The 17,079-nt window shown below is 42.4% G+C and overlaps 1 protein-coding gene across 1 annotated transcript; it reads left to right on the top strand.

Moving 5' to 3' along the window:
- The first annotated feature begins 4,915 nt into the window (after positions 1-4,915).
- Positions 4,916-16,972, top strand: LOC136621048 (chondroadherin-like). The gene is made up of 4 exons (XM_066596234.1): positions 4,916-5,019; positions 9,408-9,840; positions 11,087-11,688; positions 13,988-16,972. Exons 2-4 carry the CDS (start codon positions 9,414-9,416, stop codon positions 14,807-14,809), a joined length of 1,851 nt encoding a protein of 616 aa, XP_066452331.1. The 5' UTR covers positions 4,916-5,019; positions 9,408-9,413; the 3' UTR covers positions 14,810-16,972.
- Positions 16,973-17,079: the final 107 nt, after the last annotated feature.

Raw genomic sequence — 17,079 nt, 5'->3', positions numbered from 1 at the left:
CCTACTATCTGCATGTCTAAGACAGTCCACCACTCTCACTAGTTGGGAGGCCTGATGGTAAGCCACAAAGTCTGGGAGGCCGAATGCCCCCATCACCTTGGGCCTCGACAGGAGGCTCTGCGCTATCCGTGTTGGTTTATCCGCCCAGACAAACTTTGTGAGTAAGGAAGACAGGTGTCAGGAAAGGAGTCTTGGAACGTCAATAGGTAAAGCTTGGAGGGTGTACAATACTCTGGGCAAGATATTCATCTTAAATATTGAGCACCTGCCTAACCAAGAGAAAAAGCCCTTCGTCCAGGAGGTTAGGTCTCTTAATATTGTTCAGAAGGCCCGGGAAATTGGCTGCATAGAGACTAGCGATGTCTGCTGTAAGGTGGACCCCCAGGTATTTGATATTGTCTCTGGCCCACCTAAAAGCGAAGGAGTCTTGTATCTCATCCACCAGGGAGCGGGGGAGGGAAATATTGAGGGCCGTCGATTTTTGATAATTAATTTTGAAATTTGAGACCGTTGGATAGAGACGGAGTTCGTTCAGGAGAACAGGAAGAGAGACCCTCGGGGAAGAGAGAAAGAACAGCAAGTCATCCACGTATGCGGCTACCTTATGCACAGCACCCCCTATCTGGACTCCTCCGATGCGGACGTTGCTTCTAATGTAGCCGAGGAGGGGTTCTAGGCACAGGATACAAAGGAGAGGGGAAAGAGGGCAACCCTGTCACGTGCCGTTAGATATTTTAAAAGAGGAGGAGAACACGCCGTTTGCTTTAACTGAGGCAGTAGGGGAGGAGTATAGACTAAAGATCCAATTTAACATGTTATGCCCCAATCCTAAATGGCAGAGTGTTTCTCCCAAGAAATCCCAGTCAATCCTGTTGAAGGCCTTATCAGCATCCGTAGAAAGGAGGCATATGGGCATGGAAGCTATTTTGGCCTGATGGATAGTATGTAATAAAAAACCCTTTTTCACTGCGGTGCAATGGATCAGCCTCAAAGTTCAAAACAGAAGGTAGATTTTATCATACATTAGATCAAAATTTATTTACATATAAAGGAAATAAGAGGCAATACAATACCTCTATTTAAAAAACAACAAGGTATATGCAACGCGTTTCGGCATCTAAGACACCTTTGTCAAGCATCTCCCAGAATTTGGATAAGTGGAAGAAACCTCTAAAGATACCATCTGAAAGCCAACCTGGAGTCGAAGTACAGGCGGGATATTCTTACAAATGTTCCGCCTGGCACCGGGTAAGTTGAACAGGATTTTCTACATTTTTGGTGTTCTTGCATGACGTGTGAGGCGCTCTCCCTGATTTTTTGTTGGCCTGATGGATGATATTAATAGCCCTGACAGTATTGTCCCGTGCCTCCCGCAGTGGCACGAACCCCACTTGGTGAATTATATCACCGAGATAGGGTGATAAACAATTGGCGAGAATCTTCAAGAAACGTTTTAGTCTACATTTAGGAGGGAGATGGGACGGTAGCTCTGGCATTGCGAGGGATCTTTACCTTCTTTAGAGATTACCGTGATATATGCTTTCAAAGTATGTCTTGCGGGGGGGGGGGGGGGGGTACCGGAGGTAAGGGAATTGAAGGCTAGAAGGAAGTGAGGGGAAAGAGTTTCGGCAAATGTCTTATAGTAACGGAGGGTAAGACCACCCGGGCCTGGTGCTTTTCCTGTGTGGGATTCTTTTAGTACCTGAGCGAGTTCTTCTTGTGAAATGGGAGATTCTAATGTTTGAATTATATCTTGCGAGAGCTGAGGCATGCCCGAATTTTGGAGATAATCTTGAATCAATAATCTACAGGAGGAACGGTCTTGTTCAGAGACAGGAGGGGACAGATTATAGAGAGACTGGAAATAATCATTGAAGGCCTCAGCGATCTGTCGTGGTATGTGGAGGCTGTGGCCAGAAGAGGAGAAAATTTGTGGTATATATGTGCGGGTTCTCTGTTTCCTAAAGCCCGGGCCAGAGTACGGCTAGGCTTATTGTCATACTCGTAGAAGTGTCTCCTGCATTTTGCTAACATGCCCTTGGCTCGCGTCATGTACAGTGAGCGTGCCTTATCCCTCAGTTGCATTAATTCTGACCCTGATGTAGCATCTCAGGTTTGTTTATGCACTGACTCCAGGATCTGAATGCGATTAAAAAGATTTTTTAATTGGGCACTGCGTTCTTTTTTCACTCTGGACCCGATATTGATGAGTGATCCCCTAATAACGCACTTATAGGCTTCTCACGCGCTGATCGGGGCTGTCCCTTGGTTTGTGTTATTAAAGTATTCCTCTAGGGCGTTTTGGATCTCACTTTTAATTAAAGGGTCTTGTAGGAGGGATTCGTTGAGATGCCACTGCCAGGTCCTGCAATGTAGTGAGGGGAAAGAAAGTGAGATAGAGACAAGGGCATGATCTGAAAAGGATATATTGTCAATGTGTGCGGATGTGATTAGGGGAAGGCTCACCTGCTCAGTCAGAAAATAGTCTATTCTGGAGTACGAATTATGAGGACGTGAAAAGAAAGTGTAGTCCTTTGTGGAGGGGTGAATAATTCTCCATGCGTCCACTAACTGATGCTCATGTAGTATCTTGCGAAACTTGCTATGTGTAGGTCCAAGCATGCTACTAACCCCTCTAGATGTGTCCATGGGTGGGTTAAGAGGGATATTTAGATCCCCCTAGTATCAGGGCGCCCTTCCGGAATTCCGCCAGGTCCTCCAAGGCCCTCTCAAGGAAGGGAACCTGGGAAGAGTTGGGTAGATAAAGTGAAGCCAGGGTGACTGGTGTATCTGCCAACTTACCCTTGATGAAGAGGTATCTACCTGCACCGTTCTCCAGCGTATCCAGATGTTCCCATAGGATGGAGCTGGCCACAAGGATGAAGACTCCCTTGGTTTTGGAGACCGGACATGCGCTGTGGTAGACATCTGGATACCAAGCATTCTTCAGTTTAGAAATAGAATCTGCCCAGAAATGCGTTTCCTAAATAAAGGCGAAGTTTGCTCTTTTTTGCCCCAAAAGACGGAGGAGAGAGGACCTTTTCTCCGGTATATTCAGGCCCTGTGCGTTAATGGAGACAATATTTAAATTAGTATTAGTGGAAGACATCCTTGAGTGGAAGGCGTCGCTGCCACAGCTCATGGCTATGTTTCTGAACACAGGACAAACAGGGATATCCATTTTGGGGCGCAAGTCTTCATTCATATGTGTGCTGTACAAAAAAGACAGTTTTTAAAATGACACAATTGCCAAAAAAAAATGAAAATCATAATTCTTTTCCTTCTGCTTTGCTTCGATTCGATTCATTCAAAAACTGTGGGGTAAAAATACATAGTACAATCTATTGAAAGCAATGGGAGAAACTGTGCAATCCTGCGCTGCGGCTTTTAGCTGTAGGGTAGGATCGCTGCCTCCCCGAAGTAATGCGAGGCAGTTATGATATAAAAACGCTACACATTCATGGGGAAATCGCATGTTGGCAAGCGCAATATCGCACTTGCCCGTGTGAAGTTAGCCTTATACCAGCATGGGCCATATCTGTGTATACAGAAAATGTATATTCCCCTGTATATAGGGATATGCGAGCATGCTGGTACTGTATAACCTGAATATCATCTGTATAGTTGTAGTCACCTGTATATAAGTTATACCAGCTGTACATATCTAATTATATACTGAAGATACCCAGGTTATACCAGCATGCTCACATCTCACTATACACAGGAGATATATACATCTCCTGTGCATAGTGATATGGACCATGCTGGGGCATCACCTGCATATCTCCGGTATATAATTATATATGTACATATATGTGTACTTCTCCTGCACTCCTTACTCCTACTCTGGTCTCTGACACTGCCAGTGCCTCGCTGGCTGGACCAGTCACACGGCCGGCAGTGCACTGATAGACTACAGTTGTGACCAATCAAAACCGCAATCTCTCAGGAAAAAGGAGGAGCTCACGGCCGGAGAGTCTGCAGCCTGCAATTGGCTGCCGGTTCCCCGGTAATGGCACTCCCCTTCTTCAGTGATCCAAGAGCTTCTTAAACCAAAGAATTGGGATATATCTGACCTCACACTGATTGGTTATGGCTTTAGTAAGTAAAAAGCTCCTCTAAGACAGAAAGACTACAAACAAGCAGCAACTGAAGGCGGCTGCAATAAAGATTTGGCAAATCAACTTAAATTGGGGTGATGTCTACGTGTTACAGAATTCATTTTCTGCAAAGTATTTTCGTCTAGGTATTCAAAGTAATGTATATTATATTTATAATTATTGCATACAAGTTTGTGCAATTACTTTCGAGCCTGTGAAAATGGAAGGACTATGTTAAAAAAGGATAACTGAGTATGTATTAAGGACCCCATGTGGGGTTTCAGTAGGTGACTTCTGGAGAAATTACGTAATGAGCAGTGGCATTTATTTAGCACTATTGGGAAGTAAATATGGGTGCCACCTGGTGATATTTTTATCACTGCTGGGGAGGTGATATGTGCAAGGTGCAAACAGAAAATGAAGCCCCTGGTATATAGTACACATTATATAATAGGATATAGTGATGTGTACACTAATTAGAACCATATTCATCTGAACTATATAAGAACCGTAGCTCAGGCCTTCCTTCATTCGTGGCAAAGGTTCAGTTCGCTGCCCTAGACCTGTATCTAAGTATCCTACCCTTTGGAACCCAACACTTAGGGCATATGCCCCAATATTCCATCCCACAGGTATACTCCTGGCATTATAAGCTAATTATTAAAGAACTGACTGAACTCATTCTCACAATCAGCAGAACAGGAAAATCGGTTTCCTAAAAGTTTCCAGTCACTTTCCCTTGTTGAAAAGAAGTCGTGACAATGGCAGGAAAGAATGTGAACCCTCCACATCCCTGTGTCTTCCTCCTGTAAATGTGTTAGGAAAATAAAGCTATTTAACAGTCCTGTTCCTGTGTGAGAGCAGAGAAGGGAATCCACCGCTAACGAGCTGCAGAGGAAAGCCATTCTGCACCATACTGGTAAGTAGCCTCAAGATGTAGAGATATCATAGGATTGTGGGGATCTATACGATCTAAAGAGTACAAACACAATGCAAAGATCTGGCAGTGCCAATGTTATTGTAACTGTGTTGTGGAATTAATGCGATTTATGACATTTTAGACAGATACAAGGCGTGCCCGGGGCAAATATATGTTTATTGTGTACTGTGCGTCTAAATGCTTCTAGTTATGTTGTTGCACTGGTTATTATGTACGAGTACATACTGCACTGTTATGACTGTTAGTAATATAATGCCACATGTGTATATATGTTGCACTGAATGTTGCTCTATGTATGACCAGGTGATTACTTAAGTAAACAGAAGAGCAGGTGTAACTTGTCCTAGGGGGCACGACATGAAGAAAAATGGTTACTTGGGGGAAGAATTTAGTGATGCACAAGAAGGGAAAGGTTGATATAAGACACAAGCCTGTGTACTGTGTGAGCAATGCAATAGATGTGGACGAAGAGCAGTGCAGCCCAGCCATGTGTAGTTTCTTTATAGAAGTATAGTCAGGGACAAGATGAGCCTCCTGATAGCATTCTTGTTTGTAAACTAACAACCCCTATCCATCATGCTTTCCATTGTTAAGTTTATATTGGGAAGATTTATTTCACATGGTAAGAACTTATATAGAAAGGCTGACTTGATTTTACAGTTTTTCCCTTTATTGATCTTAGTTCTGGTGCTGTATTTATGAGTGTGGTTCTGTATTTATATTTTGAATTTGGTCATGATCTTGGTTCTGGTGCTGTATTTATGTACTGAGCTTTATTCTGGTGCTGTATTTATGTATGTTCTAGTATTCATTACATCACACGGTATATTTGGGGTATTTTAATTGTTTTATTTGAGGGATAATGTTCTGTATTGCATGACATCACGGTCACCTTGCATGCCTGTTTTAATCAGTCAAGTAGGGAACCAGTTGTTTAAAATTTGTATCCCACCCCTACAAATAGCCACTGGCTAGCATCAGGATGTTCTATGCAGGCTGGTGAAACCGGAGTAGAAAAAGTTTGAGAAGTCTTGAACTTACCCAGAAGATAATAGAAAATGATACTATCAGCTGAAAGAGTGAAGCAACATTTGCTGCAGCATACATTGTGTGCCACTGTTTTTCCACAGTATGGGTAAATGGGGGATGATATTATTGTATGTGGACTGGTGGGGTTTGTGTGCCAGGACTGCTTTTTAATCCCAATACAGCCCTGGTTCATGCGTTTATTGAACACGCTGAGTAAACATCTACAATGCAAGGAAAAAAGTAAAACAGACCCTAAATTTAATAACCAATAGCTGCCCCTTAGTAGCAATAGCTGGCACTTAATGTTTGCTATAGCTGCAAATAAGATTTGCACAATGTTAAGGATGAGTTTTGGACCATTTTGTCCCTTGCAAATGTGTGTCTTTTCATCAATCTTTCTAAGATGCCATACATGCATAGTCTTCTTGAGGTCATGCCACAGCATCTCAATAGGGTTTAAGTCAGGTCTCTGAATTGGCCTTTCCAAAATACAAATCATTTTTAACCATTCTTTAGTTGATTTGCTTGTGTGCTTTGAGACGTTGTCTTGTTGAATCACTCAGTGTCTGTTTTAGCTTTATGCAAAAGTCCCACTTTTGTCTCATCTGTCTATACAACATTTTCACAGAAGCATTTTGTAACATCCAGGTGGTTTTGGACAAACTTGAGAGGGACCAAAATGTTTTTATCTTAAAGACAGCAGTGGCTTCCTTCGTGGTGCTCTTCTATAATTACCATTCTCGTTTAATGCTTCCCTAGCAGGGGACACATGCAGAGGTTTTTGCAGTTCAGTTTGTAAAGTGTTCTGTAGGTCTTTTGCTGTTACACTTGTTTTTTTTTGCATCTCTTTTAGGAATCCCAATTATGCTCTTGGAGTGATCTTAACAGGATGTCCACTCCTAGGGATTGGAGCTGAATGGTTCTGAATACTCTCCAGCTAGTTTGTCTATCCATAAATTTACGTACATCAGGGTTTTTAGCAATGCTTTTGTAGCCTTTTCCAGCTATTGCATCTCTATAAGATGTATTTTAAGATCAACTGAAAGTTATTTGTATTGAGGCTTGGTTCACATTAACCATTGTTTCTAGAGAAGACAAGATGTATCAGTAACCAGGCTTTGTGTGCCTTTATTTAATCACCAAAGCACTGTGAAAGCCACACTTCCAATCTCATCTCTTTATTTGAAACACTTTTGCCAATCCGTTTTTGAAGCTATTAACGCAGCGGTTCAGTTACTTTTTCTCTCTTCTCTGCGGATGCTTACCTAACTATTTGTGTGTTATTAGTTTAGCTAGATATGGTGTTTATTATCGAAGACAATCAGACAACATCCTATTAGTAATTAGTGCAGAAACTCAGATAATTTCAAAGGGCTCACTTACTTTTTATTTTGCAATGATGATGTAGGCTAGTTGGTCTCAAAAAGTTGCACATGTTGCATGCACTGGCGGATGGGTTTGCTTGCCCTGGATCGTTCTGTGGGTCGGGTTTTCCCTGGGTCGAGGCGTTCTTTTTGCTGGGCGTCTGCATTTGGCAGAGTGCAGCGCCGATGCGGGCAGGATTGTAGACAGGATGTGCCCACTGGGCTCCTTGTTGCTTGCGACTTTGTTTCACGGATTGGAGGCATTGGACAGGCGGAGCATCGTAATGCTTTTGGTTGCAGCGTATCCTGGGATGTTGAGGGCCAGGTGTCTGTTGTTCATGATGGGCCATTTCGGCCAACCTTTGTGGCCCATGTTCGCTTCTGGTTGGTGGGGGACGGGCCCCAATTCATGCTTCGCAGCAAACGGTTGCTGACAGCGGTGATCGGTGGGTGCACGGGCTGCATGCAACAGGGTTGTGGTGTGGGCCGGGTCTTGCTGTTGTTCCATGCACCACTGGTCGCATGTGGAGCCTCACACATGGCCATTCCCTGCTCTGGAGAAGCTTGGCCTGCTCACTCCTCTATCTGGAGGAGTTAGGCCTGCCGCGTGGGATGTTGGCAGCAGCGGGAAAAAAAAGAAAACTGTGCACATGATGGCACGTTCCATAGAGATTAAAATACAGATGTGAAACAAAGTCCTTGAAATCTACCAATTTGGAATTAGTTACAAAATAATTGCTAAGGCTCTTGGACTCCAGCAAATCACAGCAACAGTCATTATTCACAAATGGAGAAAACCTGGAAGAGTTGGGACGCTTCCCAGGTGTGGCTGGCCTACTAAAATTCACCAATAGCGCATCAACGACTCAAACATAGGCAGCCAACCAATGACACAATTTCACAATAAGGACAAAAATGGCATCCATGGGAGAGTTGCAAGGCACAACCCACTGCTGACAAAAAAGCAACAGAAAGACTTGTCTTGCATTTGCAAAAAACAAAAAAAACCATCAATAGGATTCAAAATAAATGGAATAATAGCCATATTTTGTGTTATCTGTATTTTATATTACAATTAGTTGGATGCAAATTTAAATGGGACAGATCAGCATAGATAAATTTGTGTAAGGGGTAAATACATTTTTACAGCTCTGTAGATAGTTCCTACTTCTCAAAATTATTTTTGCCAGACTATGGCGCAAAATGCGCAATGGAAAGATAGAACTTTGCAGAAAACAGCCATTTCATATAAATTTGTGGAGGTTCCCATTCCAGAACTTGGTGGAGCTTAGATGGCAGAGCTACCACAATAGTTGTAGATTATTTTGTTATCATTAAACAGAAATTTACTGCCCTGTGTTGAGAGGAACAGCACATTGCTTCTCAGTGGGGAGCTGTTTTTTTGGGGGGAGGGAGGTGAATCCTTTATTTGGGCTTGAAACCTCATGATTTTATATAACCATGTGTGAAAGTATTGAGTTATATTTTTATACAGTAGTGTCGTGTGCGTAGCAAGAAGTATGTGTACAAAATATATATATTGTTGTTTTACTGACAAAGTCTTAGACGCTGAGCATGCAGCTTTGTCATAATCGACCTTTGTAATGTTTTACTAAGATAGAAGTATCACACATGCTGTGGACTTTGAATTGTTGATTTATTGACTTTGTGGGGGCTGTTACACTATATAACCTCCGTTTTATTGTTGCAATGCAAAATGAGCTTGGCAACATCACTTGAGTGTTTCTCATTTTCTTCTCCGCTGCATCGTCTAGCTATAATTAAGCATACCGGATTGATAAGGCTACAATACCACTTGAGTATTACCTAAATTAAGGATTAATTCAACACATGGAACTCCTCAGTGGTGCATATTTTTTACAGTAAGACAAAAGGTTGAAACGCATAAAAAGTTATTGGATACGTTGTCTTAATTTGAGCAGGATTTCTAATGTGCAATGTTTTTCTTCACAGGTAATTATGGGTTGGTCAGTTCTGATGCTTCTGGGATTATTAGTAAACACCTGGGTGTCAGTGGAACCATTTGCTCAATGTCCTGAAAAATGCACCTGTCTTCCTATTCAGCAGCACATCATATGCACTCATGCCAATCTCACATCTATACCACCTGAAATAGCCAACAGCACCGTAGAGTTGAATATGGAATACAACAACTTAACGTTTCTTCAGCGTTTTCACCAGGATTTGCCAGACATGAGGTCCCTCTTCCTGAGAAATTGTAATATCAAAATCATCAAGTCAGATGCATTCCAAAAAGCAACCGGCGTACAACACCTGTTTTTAGACAGCAACGAGATAGAGGAATTGGAGAATGGCACATTTGACAATCTGAGCAATTTACTTTATTTGTACCTACAGAAGAATAGAATCAGCTATCTGCCATCAGGTACAGTGGAAATATGAAGTTATAGTTATCTTATGCATTTATAGTAACTACTAACATACAGCGTAATTGTATCCTAGCATTATTTACTGTATATAGGTAGAAAGAGGTACAAAGGGCCAGAAACCTGACTTGCATGCTTTGCACCACATTTATAATATGCTTTAGGCACTTTTGGACACCTTTTTCGCCGCATCCAAATGCGGGTATGAATTCAATGGGGGCAGCGCCTGCAATACCAAACCAGGCTGCTGCACTATCGCCAGCATGATGTGCTTCCTGTGCTTTCCATAGTGACAGCAGCGATGGTAATCAGCTGACCGTTGGGGATCTGAGAGACAGACCCCTATTGCTGGGTTATCAATAGCAAAAAAAAAAGTCCTGGACAATCACCATAAGCCCTAATAGACATCAATGCATGGCAGCCCTGGGAGCTTTCATTTAGGCCTCTGGCTGCTGAGCTACCCCAATGACACCCAGTGATAATGTTCCAGAGGGTTTAATGGGCTGCTGGAGGGGTCTTCCCCTTCTGCTAGCTGCTTTGTCACCGCGATCAGGTTTATCCGTGGAATCTAAACAGTTGCAATCAGAGCTACAGGTAGTTAAATTATGGCTGCGTATGGAGTGGGCTCAACTCCCAAGCCCACTTCATATAATTCTCACAAATGAATATATATGTATAACGTTTGTGAAAAGGTGAAAGTAAGGTTTATAAAGCCACTGACGTAAGCAGGATTTTCTCAAAGGGGGGGGGGGGGGGCGAGAGACATGGTGATGGCAAAAAACAATAGAGGAGTTTAAGAGGAGACTAGATGCATTTCTAGAGCGCTAGGATATAGGCACTAAATAACCAGCGGGGTTGTTGATCCGGGTGTAGAAGTCAGATAGGAACTTTCAAATGTTGATCAAGGGATTATTCTGATTGCCATTATGGAGTGGGAAAGGAATTTTTCCCCAATGGGCTAAATTGGCTTCTGCCTCATTGGGGTTTTTTGCCTTCCTCTGGATCAACAAGGTAGGTAGAAACAGGCAAAATGTTGTGGAAAGGCTTTGCAGGAGAGTGGAGACTATTAGAACTGTAAAAGGGGCTCAAGTCTATATTAACTTATATGGTTTGGGAATGGGATGATGAACAAGCTCATACAGACGTGACAGTTAAGTTTCCACATATTTTTGACCATATAGTGTTTCTACTAAATGTTTCATTATTTCCGTCCATGACGATTTCTTGTGCAATTCTTTCTTCTAGGTATTTTTTCATCACTGAAAAATCTAGTTGCACTCTATTTGAGGTACAACCTACTGACCGAGATATCCGACAGGTCCTTGAAGAGTCTGACCCAATTACGATGGCTTGACTTGGGGTTTAATATGATCGCTAACATATCTGTGAAAGCTTTTGATGACTCAGTTTTTCTTCGAAAACTGGATCTGCAGAACAACCTCCTCACCAGCGTTCCTTCCTTTAATTTCAAAATCAACCTTCAGATGCTGCACCTGAGTGGAAACAGGATAAGAAAATTGTCCTCTGCTTCCTTTAGTAGAAACCTTAAAACTATCAGAGAACTGTATGTTGACAATATGGGACTTAAAAAAGTGACAAACTTAGTCTTTAGTAGATTGCGTAGGCTTGAAGTGCTTGACTTAAGGAACAACAGCTTGACATCTCTCTCTGTGTCTCGACTCAAGAGCTCCACAATAGTTTACCTAAGTGGCAACCCATGGAAATGTGATTGCTCTATTACTGAACTCTACATTCGCTTACTGATGGGTAACAAAAATGACCCCGAGCAGGAGGTGCAATGCAAGAGCCCCAAAGGTTTTGAGGGAAGAAATCTGACTACAATAAACGTAAGTGTATCAGTATATGTAGGGTCAGCATTAAAGGTAATCGGGTCAGGGTCCTCATGAGGTTAAAAGGCCATTTGGCAAGTAATCTCAAAAAGGTCTATTTTAAAAGGTCTAGCAATATTTTAAACTATAGACCTTGAAAGCTCAGGTAATGCAAGTTACATGCCATTTGGAGTGAACTATAAATAAGTAGTTACAACACAACATGACCACATTGAGAACCCCATAAGGGAGTGCAATGTATGAACCCAGTGAGTCCTCCACCTGGTCTACCTGCTCAGTTGTCAAACTGATGTCTGCTCCGAACACTGCAACAGGTTTGAATCTAGACACTATCGGTTCTGGGCCAAAGCACCTAGAATGGTTCTTTATGATGATGGTGAAACCTCCTTTCCTCAGGTTATGCTTACAATTTTGGGTATATAAAGACCATTAGATCTTAAGGCCCTTCTACACGCAACGATTATCGCTCAAAATTCATCCAAACGGCTGGAAATGAGCAATAATCGTTACGTGTAAAGGCAGGCATCGTGCACTTTTCGTTTGAACTATGGATTTTAGTTCATTTAAAAACCATCGTTCAGCTGCTGAAGGACTGAGGAAATACATTCCATTTGAATGTATTTCGCACATCTTTCAAAAGACTGCACTATTTTCTCCCCAGGGCATGTTTACACTAGCAACAAGGAGAATGATGCATTTTGGTAGCAGCTGTTTGCACAGCTGGGCTTGTATTTAAACATATGTTGGGCTCCGCAAACAACTCCTACAGATCCTTTTACATGCAAATGAAGATGATAAAGTGTTAATGGACATCAACACTTCATGCAAATAGATTGTTAAATCTTTCAGTTGTTTGAAAGATTATCTTTGTGTGTAAAAGGGCCTTTGGTCATGTATTAGTACATTACAATTAGATTACATCTTATGGAGGAACAGGAATATGTTTAGCATATAAAAGAGGGACGGAAACCCTCAAAAGTATTCTGTTACAATCAGATTACATCTAAGATATTTTTCCAATTTTCCAAAGTGAATAATGCCATGTTTAATTATCTGTCTGGGTGTGGCAACATTCCCTTAAAGGGGTTCTGTCATTAAAAAAATAAAAAAAAATAAAAAAAAAATTCTATACAACCCTATTCCTCCCCAGACAGTCTACATACTGCATCTTCTCTCTGATCTTCTCCCGTCTCCTGCAGTCCTTGAGGCATCACCTCACCTCCAGCTGGCTGATTCTTCTGCTTCCTGTGACGACGTGTCCATTCAAAGGCAGTCTTCACAGCCTAGCAGGGAGTGCCAAACTTTCTCAGAGATTGTGCATGTGTGCTGCCTCTGCAATAGATCAGCTTTCCTTCCTAGCCAGTGAACAGTAGGTCATAGTGACATAGCGTACTTCGCCGGGTAGGAAGAAGAATGAAAGAAATGCACGCTTCATAATAAGAAGAGAATCTGGCTGGCTTACCATGAGGTGACCCAGTGGACTGGAGAAGATCGTTAAGGGTGTGTGGGGGGCAGATGCGGGAAGAATTCTGCCTGGGAAGGAATAGGTGGGTTTAGAAAAAAATATTTTTTTTAATTACAAAACCCCTTTAACTGATTCAGGTTCATGATATTTTGGGTATGTTGGGGACCTAAAATACAGCTTCCTGATCATTCAGGCAGCTGACTAAAAATCTCTGTTGTCAATATACACTCATTGTCCAAAAACATCAACATGCTACATGCTCCGCCCCTGATCACATGACTGTGATGTCATCCCAGGTCATTTATCCCTGTGGAGATTATTGGCGGACTACATTCCCTACAAACCCCCGCCCCCCTCAGTTGCTGTGGAATACTAATGACCACCTGTCTGTAAGTGAGTGACTGACTGTGTGAGTTACATGTAAAGCTGCTACTATCCTGGGAGTAGTCACCGGGGCTCTGAGCTCCGCCCTTGAGCACATGACATGACGTCATCACCGGTCCTTTATTAAAAGCTTGCAGAGCCGAACAGCAGCCGTATGTGTGTTTGTCTGATGTGCATGTAGCAGAGCTTTGTGACATGCATGTATTAGAGCTATGTGGCCCATTGTGCCATCAGAAACACTTGTGCTCTAATTTCTAATAATTACTAGTATAATATGAATTGGGCAGATGGCAAAGGATATTGTGTCTTTTTTGATCATCTTATCAGACCTCTTAGTGTTTTCATAGTGATACACGTACAACCAGTTGACATAAAAAGTATATATGTAATTAATATAACAAACTTACATAGAATGTTTTGTTTTTTATTATTTCTCTTATCTGACAGATATTAAACCTTAAATGCAAATCATTTGTCGTGGAAGCTACAAGCTTTTCCCCAGCCAACCCAACTGGAGGGCAGTTGATAAATACATCTCAGTCAGCGGTAACGGCCACTAAAGACGTTCTCAAATACAAAACAAGCACACAAACATCTACTGTATGGATTAACATATTACCGGAGGATCCATGTCTTGCTGATGACATATCCAACATCTTGGTGAAACCAATGGGAGAGGATTCCCTTGATGTTTCATGGTCTAGCTACAGAGATTACAGACTCTTCCACTTAAAATATACTAATGGTGACCACAAGGATGCACTGCACCTCTCAGGAGGACAAACACATGTCCAACTTGTCCACCTGTTTCCTGGTACAAACTACTCTGTTTGCATTATCCCACAAAATAAGTACATTATGACATGTGAAAACCCCAAACCCAAGCAGTGTGCAAGTGGTAAAACCAGTGGATTGCCAGAAACAGCATATCGTATCAATTCTCCACCTAAGGACACAACTTCTCCATTTGTGATTATTGGATCAATCATGGCTGGCGTGATCATTTTAGCAGCAGTTATCATCACTGCCTATAACATGCGATCTGGCAACTTTCAGTTCCAACGTTATCACAATGAAGATGAACTGAATGACGGCAAGCAAGAGGAAACGGATCCATATAAGTGGGATAGTGCCTATGAAAACATAGATGAAGATAGACACATATATGTTACTTCATCCAGTTTATGGGGAATGGATAATGAAAGACTTGATTGTAACTTGGCTGAGCCGATAGCTTTACCTTCTGTTTCAGAGTATGTTTCTCTTTGACCTCCATGTATGTTGCATTGTGCAGAATCTACAACGTAGACATTACAAGAACCTGTAGCAATCCAGAAAGTTATACTAGGACAAAAAAAAAGGAATTAAAGAAGTAACACTGCATGAACTGAGCCTCAAGCTGTATATAGTCATAGTTTTAGAATAGGAGCAACTGAAAACTCTAAACATATCCCAGAAAAACCAAAATGTAGTGAATTTGAACTACATATCGCTCACAGCTATACTCTCCTTGGTCAGTGCAGCTGCACCCCTTTCATTTCCAGAAGTCACATAAATTCTAAGAGAAGTCACGGTATTCTGTTACTAGATTTATGCTTCCCAAAGCACAGGCAGCTTGAAACTAAGACAGGGATGCTGGTTGCCCCCATAGAGATCTTATTCTGAAACACTGCAGCATTTCAGAATACACACACACTTGGAAGTTTGATTCAGAACTGCATCACTGAGGTGCGCTGCTCCCCTTATCCTTGCTGGTCCCGACAGCTCTCTCCCCTCTTGTGTATAGAGAGCGTGGTTATTCTTCATAATGTTGGCTAGTGCAGCCCACCCCCCCTGACTCTGAGTCAAACTCCAAAAGTGAATTTTTTTTCTGAAATGCCACAGTGTTTCAGAATAAAACACACACTGGGGCAACATGCTTCCCTTCAAAAAGTTAGACATTGACTTCCAGGAATGCTGTAGAGGCATTGTTTCATCTTCCCATATAAATACATTTCTCAGAGGAGCATGCATGGATTTGTAAGTCTCCTCACACTTACTAGTTGCGCTCCCTACGGAGAAACTGTACCCATCCTGATCCACATCATAGGCCTCTCGCCCAGCAACCTACTGTACGCTGATGAGAGGCAAAAACCCTGAAACAGTCAGTCTGTTCATGGTTCTTTTGTTGAGACTCCGGCTTCTATTCCCTGTCATTGTTACAAGGCCTATTAAAAAGGTCAAATAGTGACTTGCAGGAATGTTGCCTTCTAATAGGTGGCGCTGTAGAGGCATTGTTCCATCTTACATTTTAATTACGTGGTTACAACACCTGTACCTCTCCCTTTAACTGTGATCAAAGTAGAGTTCTACCTTCTTCCAGTAGTACCTTTTTACTCTGAGCAGTCACAGCTGTGCTTCCTTTTACTTCCTACCAGTTGCATTAGCCTTCTTGGATGGAGGAGGGTTCAGTCGGTTCCCATGTACATGCATGAGGAGGCTGTCAATCACGGAAGAAAGTTTAGCATACCGGTCAGAATTGTTCACATTTGAGCGATACTTTAGAGAGACTTTGGAAAAAGCCTCTGGAGGGGAGGTGGAAGAAGCCAAGGACTGTACAACTGGCCCCAGGCTGCCAGTTACCAGAGTCCATCATGTAGAAGGTTGTGGAAAAGGAAGTCCCATCTTCAGAGGGAACTGGAGGAGCCGGATCTGATCAGATGCTTAATATACATGAACATGGCCTTGTGAGAGTCACACACCGACAAGTGTGCTTATACTGTTTGGAACCACATAGGGCCAGAGCGCGATCGGAAGCTTGGAAAGCTGGAGAGGAGCGGAGGTGGAGTATGCGTGGTGTGCTAGCATCTGGTCATGTTTATGCAATGATCGCGCTCCGGTGACTGCCACTGACAGCTCAGCACGTCCTTCTTGTGCACATCTCATCAAAAGGGGGCAGTGAATCAGCCAACCCAAACAACCAATCAGGTTGCTGGAATTGCTGAATAGGGCAGAAATGTTGTGGAAAAAGTTAATATGCAGCCCTCCATCGGTGTGGAGACCTGGTGACTGAACACATAAAATCCCTCATTTAGTGCACAGGGATGAAAGACCTGTGATGATGTCACCGTCATGTGATTAGGGGTGAAGCTCAAAGCCCCAGTGACTCATCACATGAAATCCCTCATTCAGTGCACAGGGATGAAGGACCTGTGATGACATCACCCTCATGTGATCAGGGGCGGAGCTCAGAGGCCAATTGACTGATCACATGACGGTGACATCATTAAATGTAACTCACTCACGGATAGGTGGTCGTTGGAATTTTTAACAGCAGTTTGCTGGCTGGAGAAAATGTTTGGGTGAATTTTTCCATCACCTTGATAAAAAGGTGCTGTGTTGCCAACTAATGGTTTTATTGTCAGTAAATATTAAAAGTTCTATGGAGCAAAATAGATTATTTTTGCTGCTTAGTGGCCACTTTGTTGTGAGTTCCTGTAGAGAGATCATCCAAACTGCCAGCATAGGAGGGATAACCACCTTCTAGCATCAGGGGTTTA

This window comes from Eleutherodactylus coqui, chromosome 3 (assembly GCF_035609145.1).
Source record: "Eleutherodactylus coqui strain aEleCoq1 chromosome 3, aEleCoq1.hap1, whole genome shotgun sequence".
Classification (NCBI taxonomy): domain Eukaryota; kingdom Metazoa; phylum Chordata; class Amphibia; order Anura; family Eleutherodactylidae; genus Eleutherodactylus; species Eleutherodactylus coqui.
This window is presented reverse-complemented; position numbering and strand designations above follow the sequence as displayed.

Excerpts from the sequence above, each read along its gene's own strand:
- LOC136621048 (XM_066596234.1), top strand. The coding sequence starts at position 9,414 with ATGGGTTGGTCAGTTCTGATGCTTCTGGGATTATTAGTAAACACCTGG. Across the intron at positions 9,841-11,086 it reads AATCAGCTATCTGCCATCAG|GTATTTTTTCATCACTGAAA; the intron begins GTACAGTGGAAA and ends TCTTTCTTCTAG. Across the intron at positions 11,689-13,987 it reads GAAATCTGACTACAATAAAC|ATATTAAACCTTAAATGCAA; the intron begins GTAAGTGTATCA and ends CTTATCTGACAG.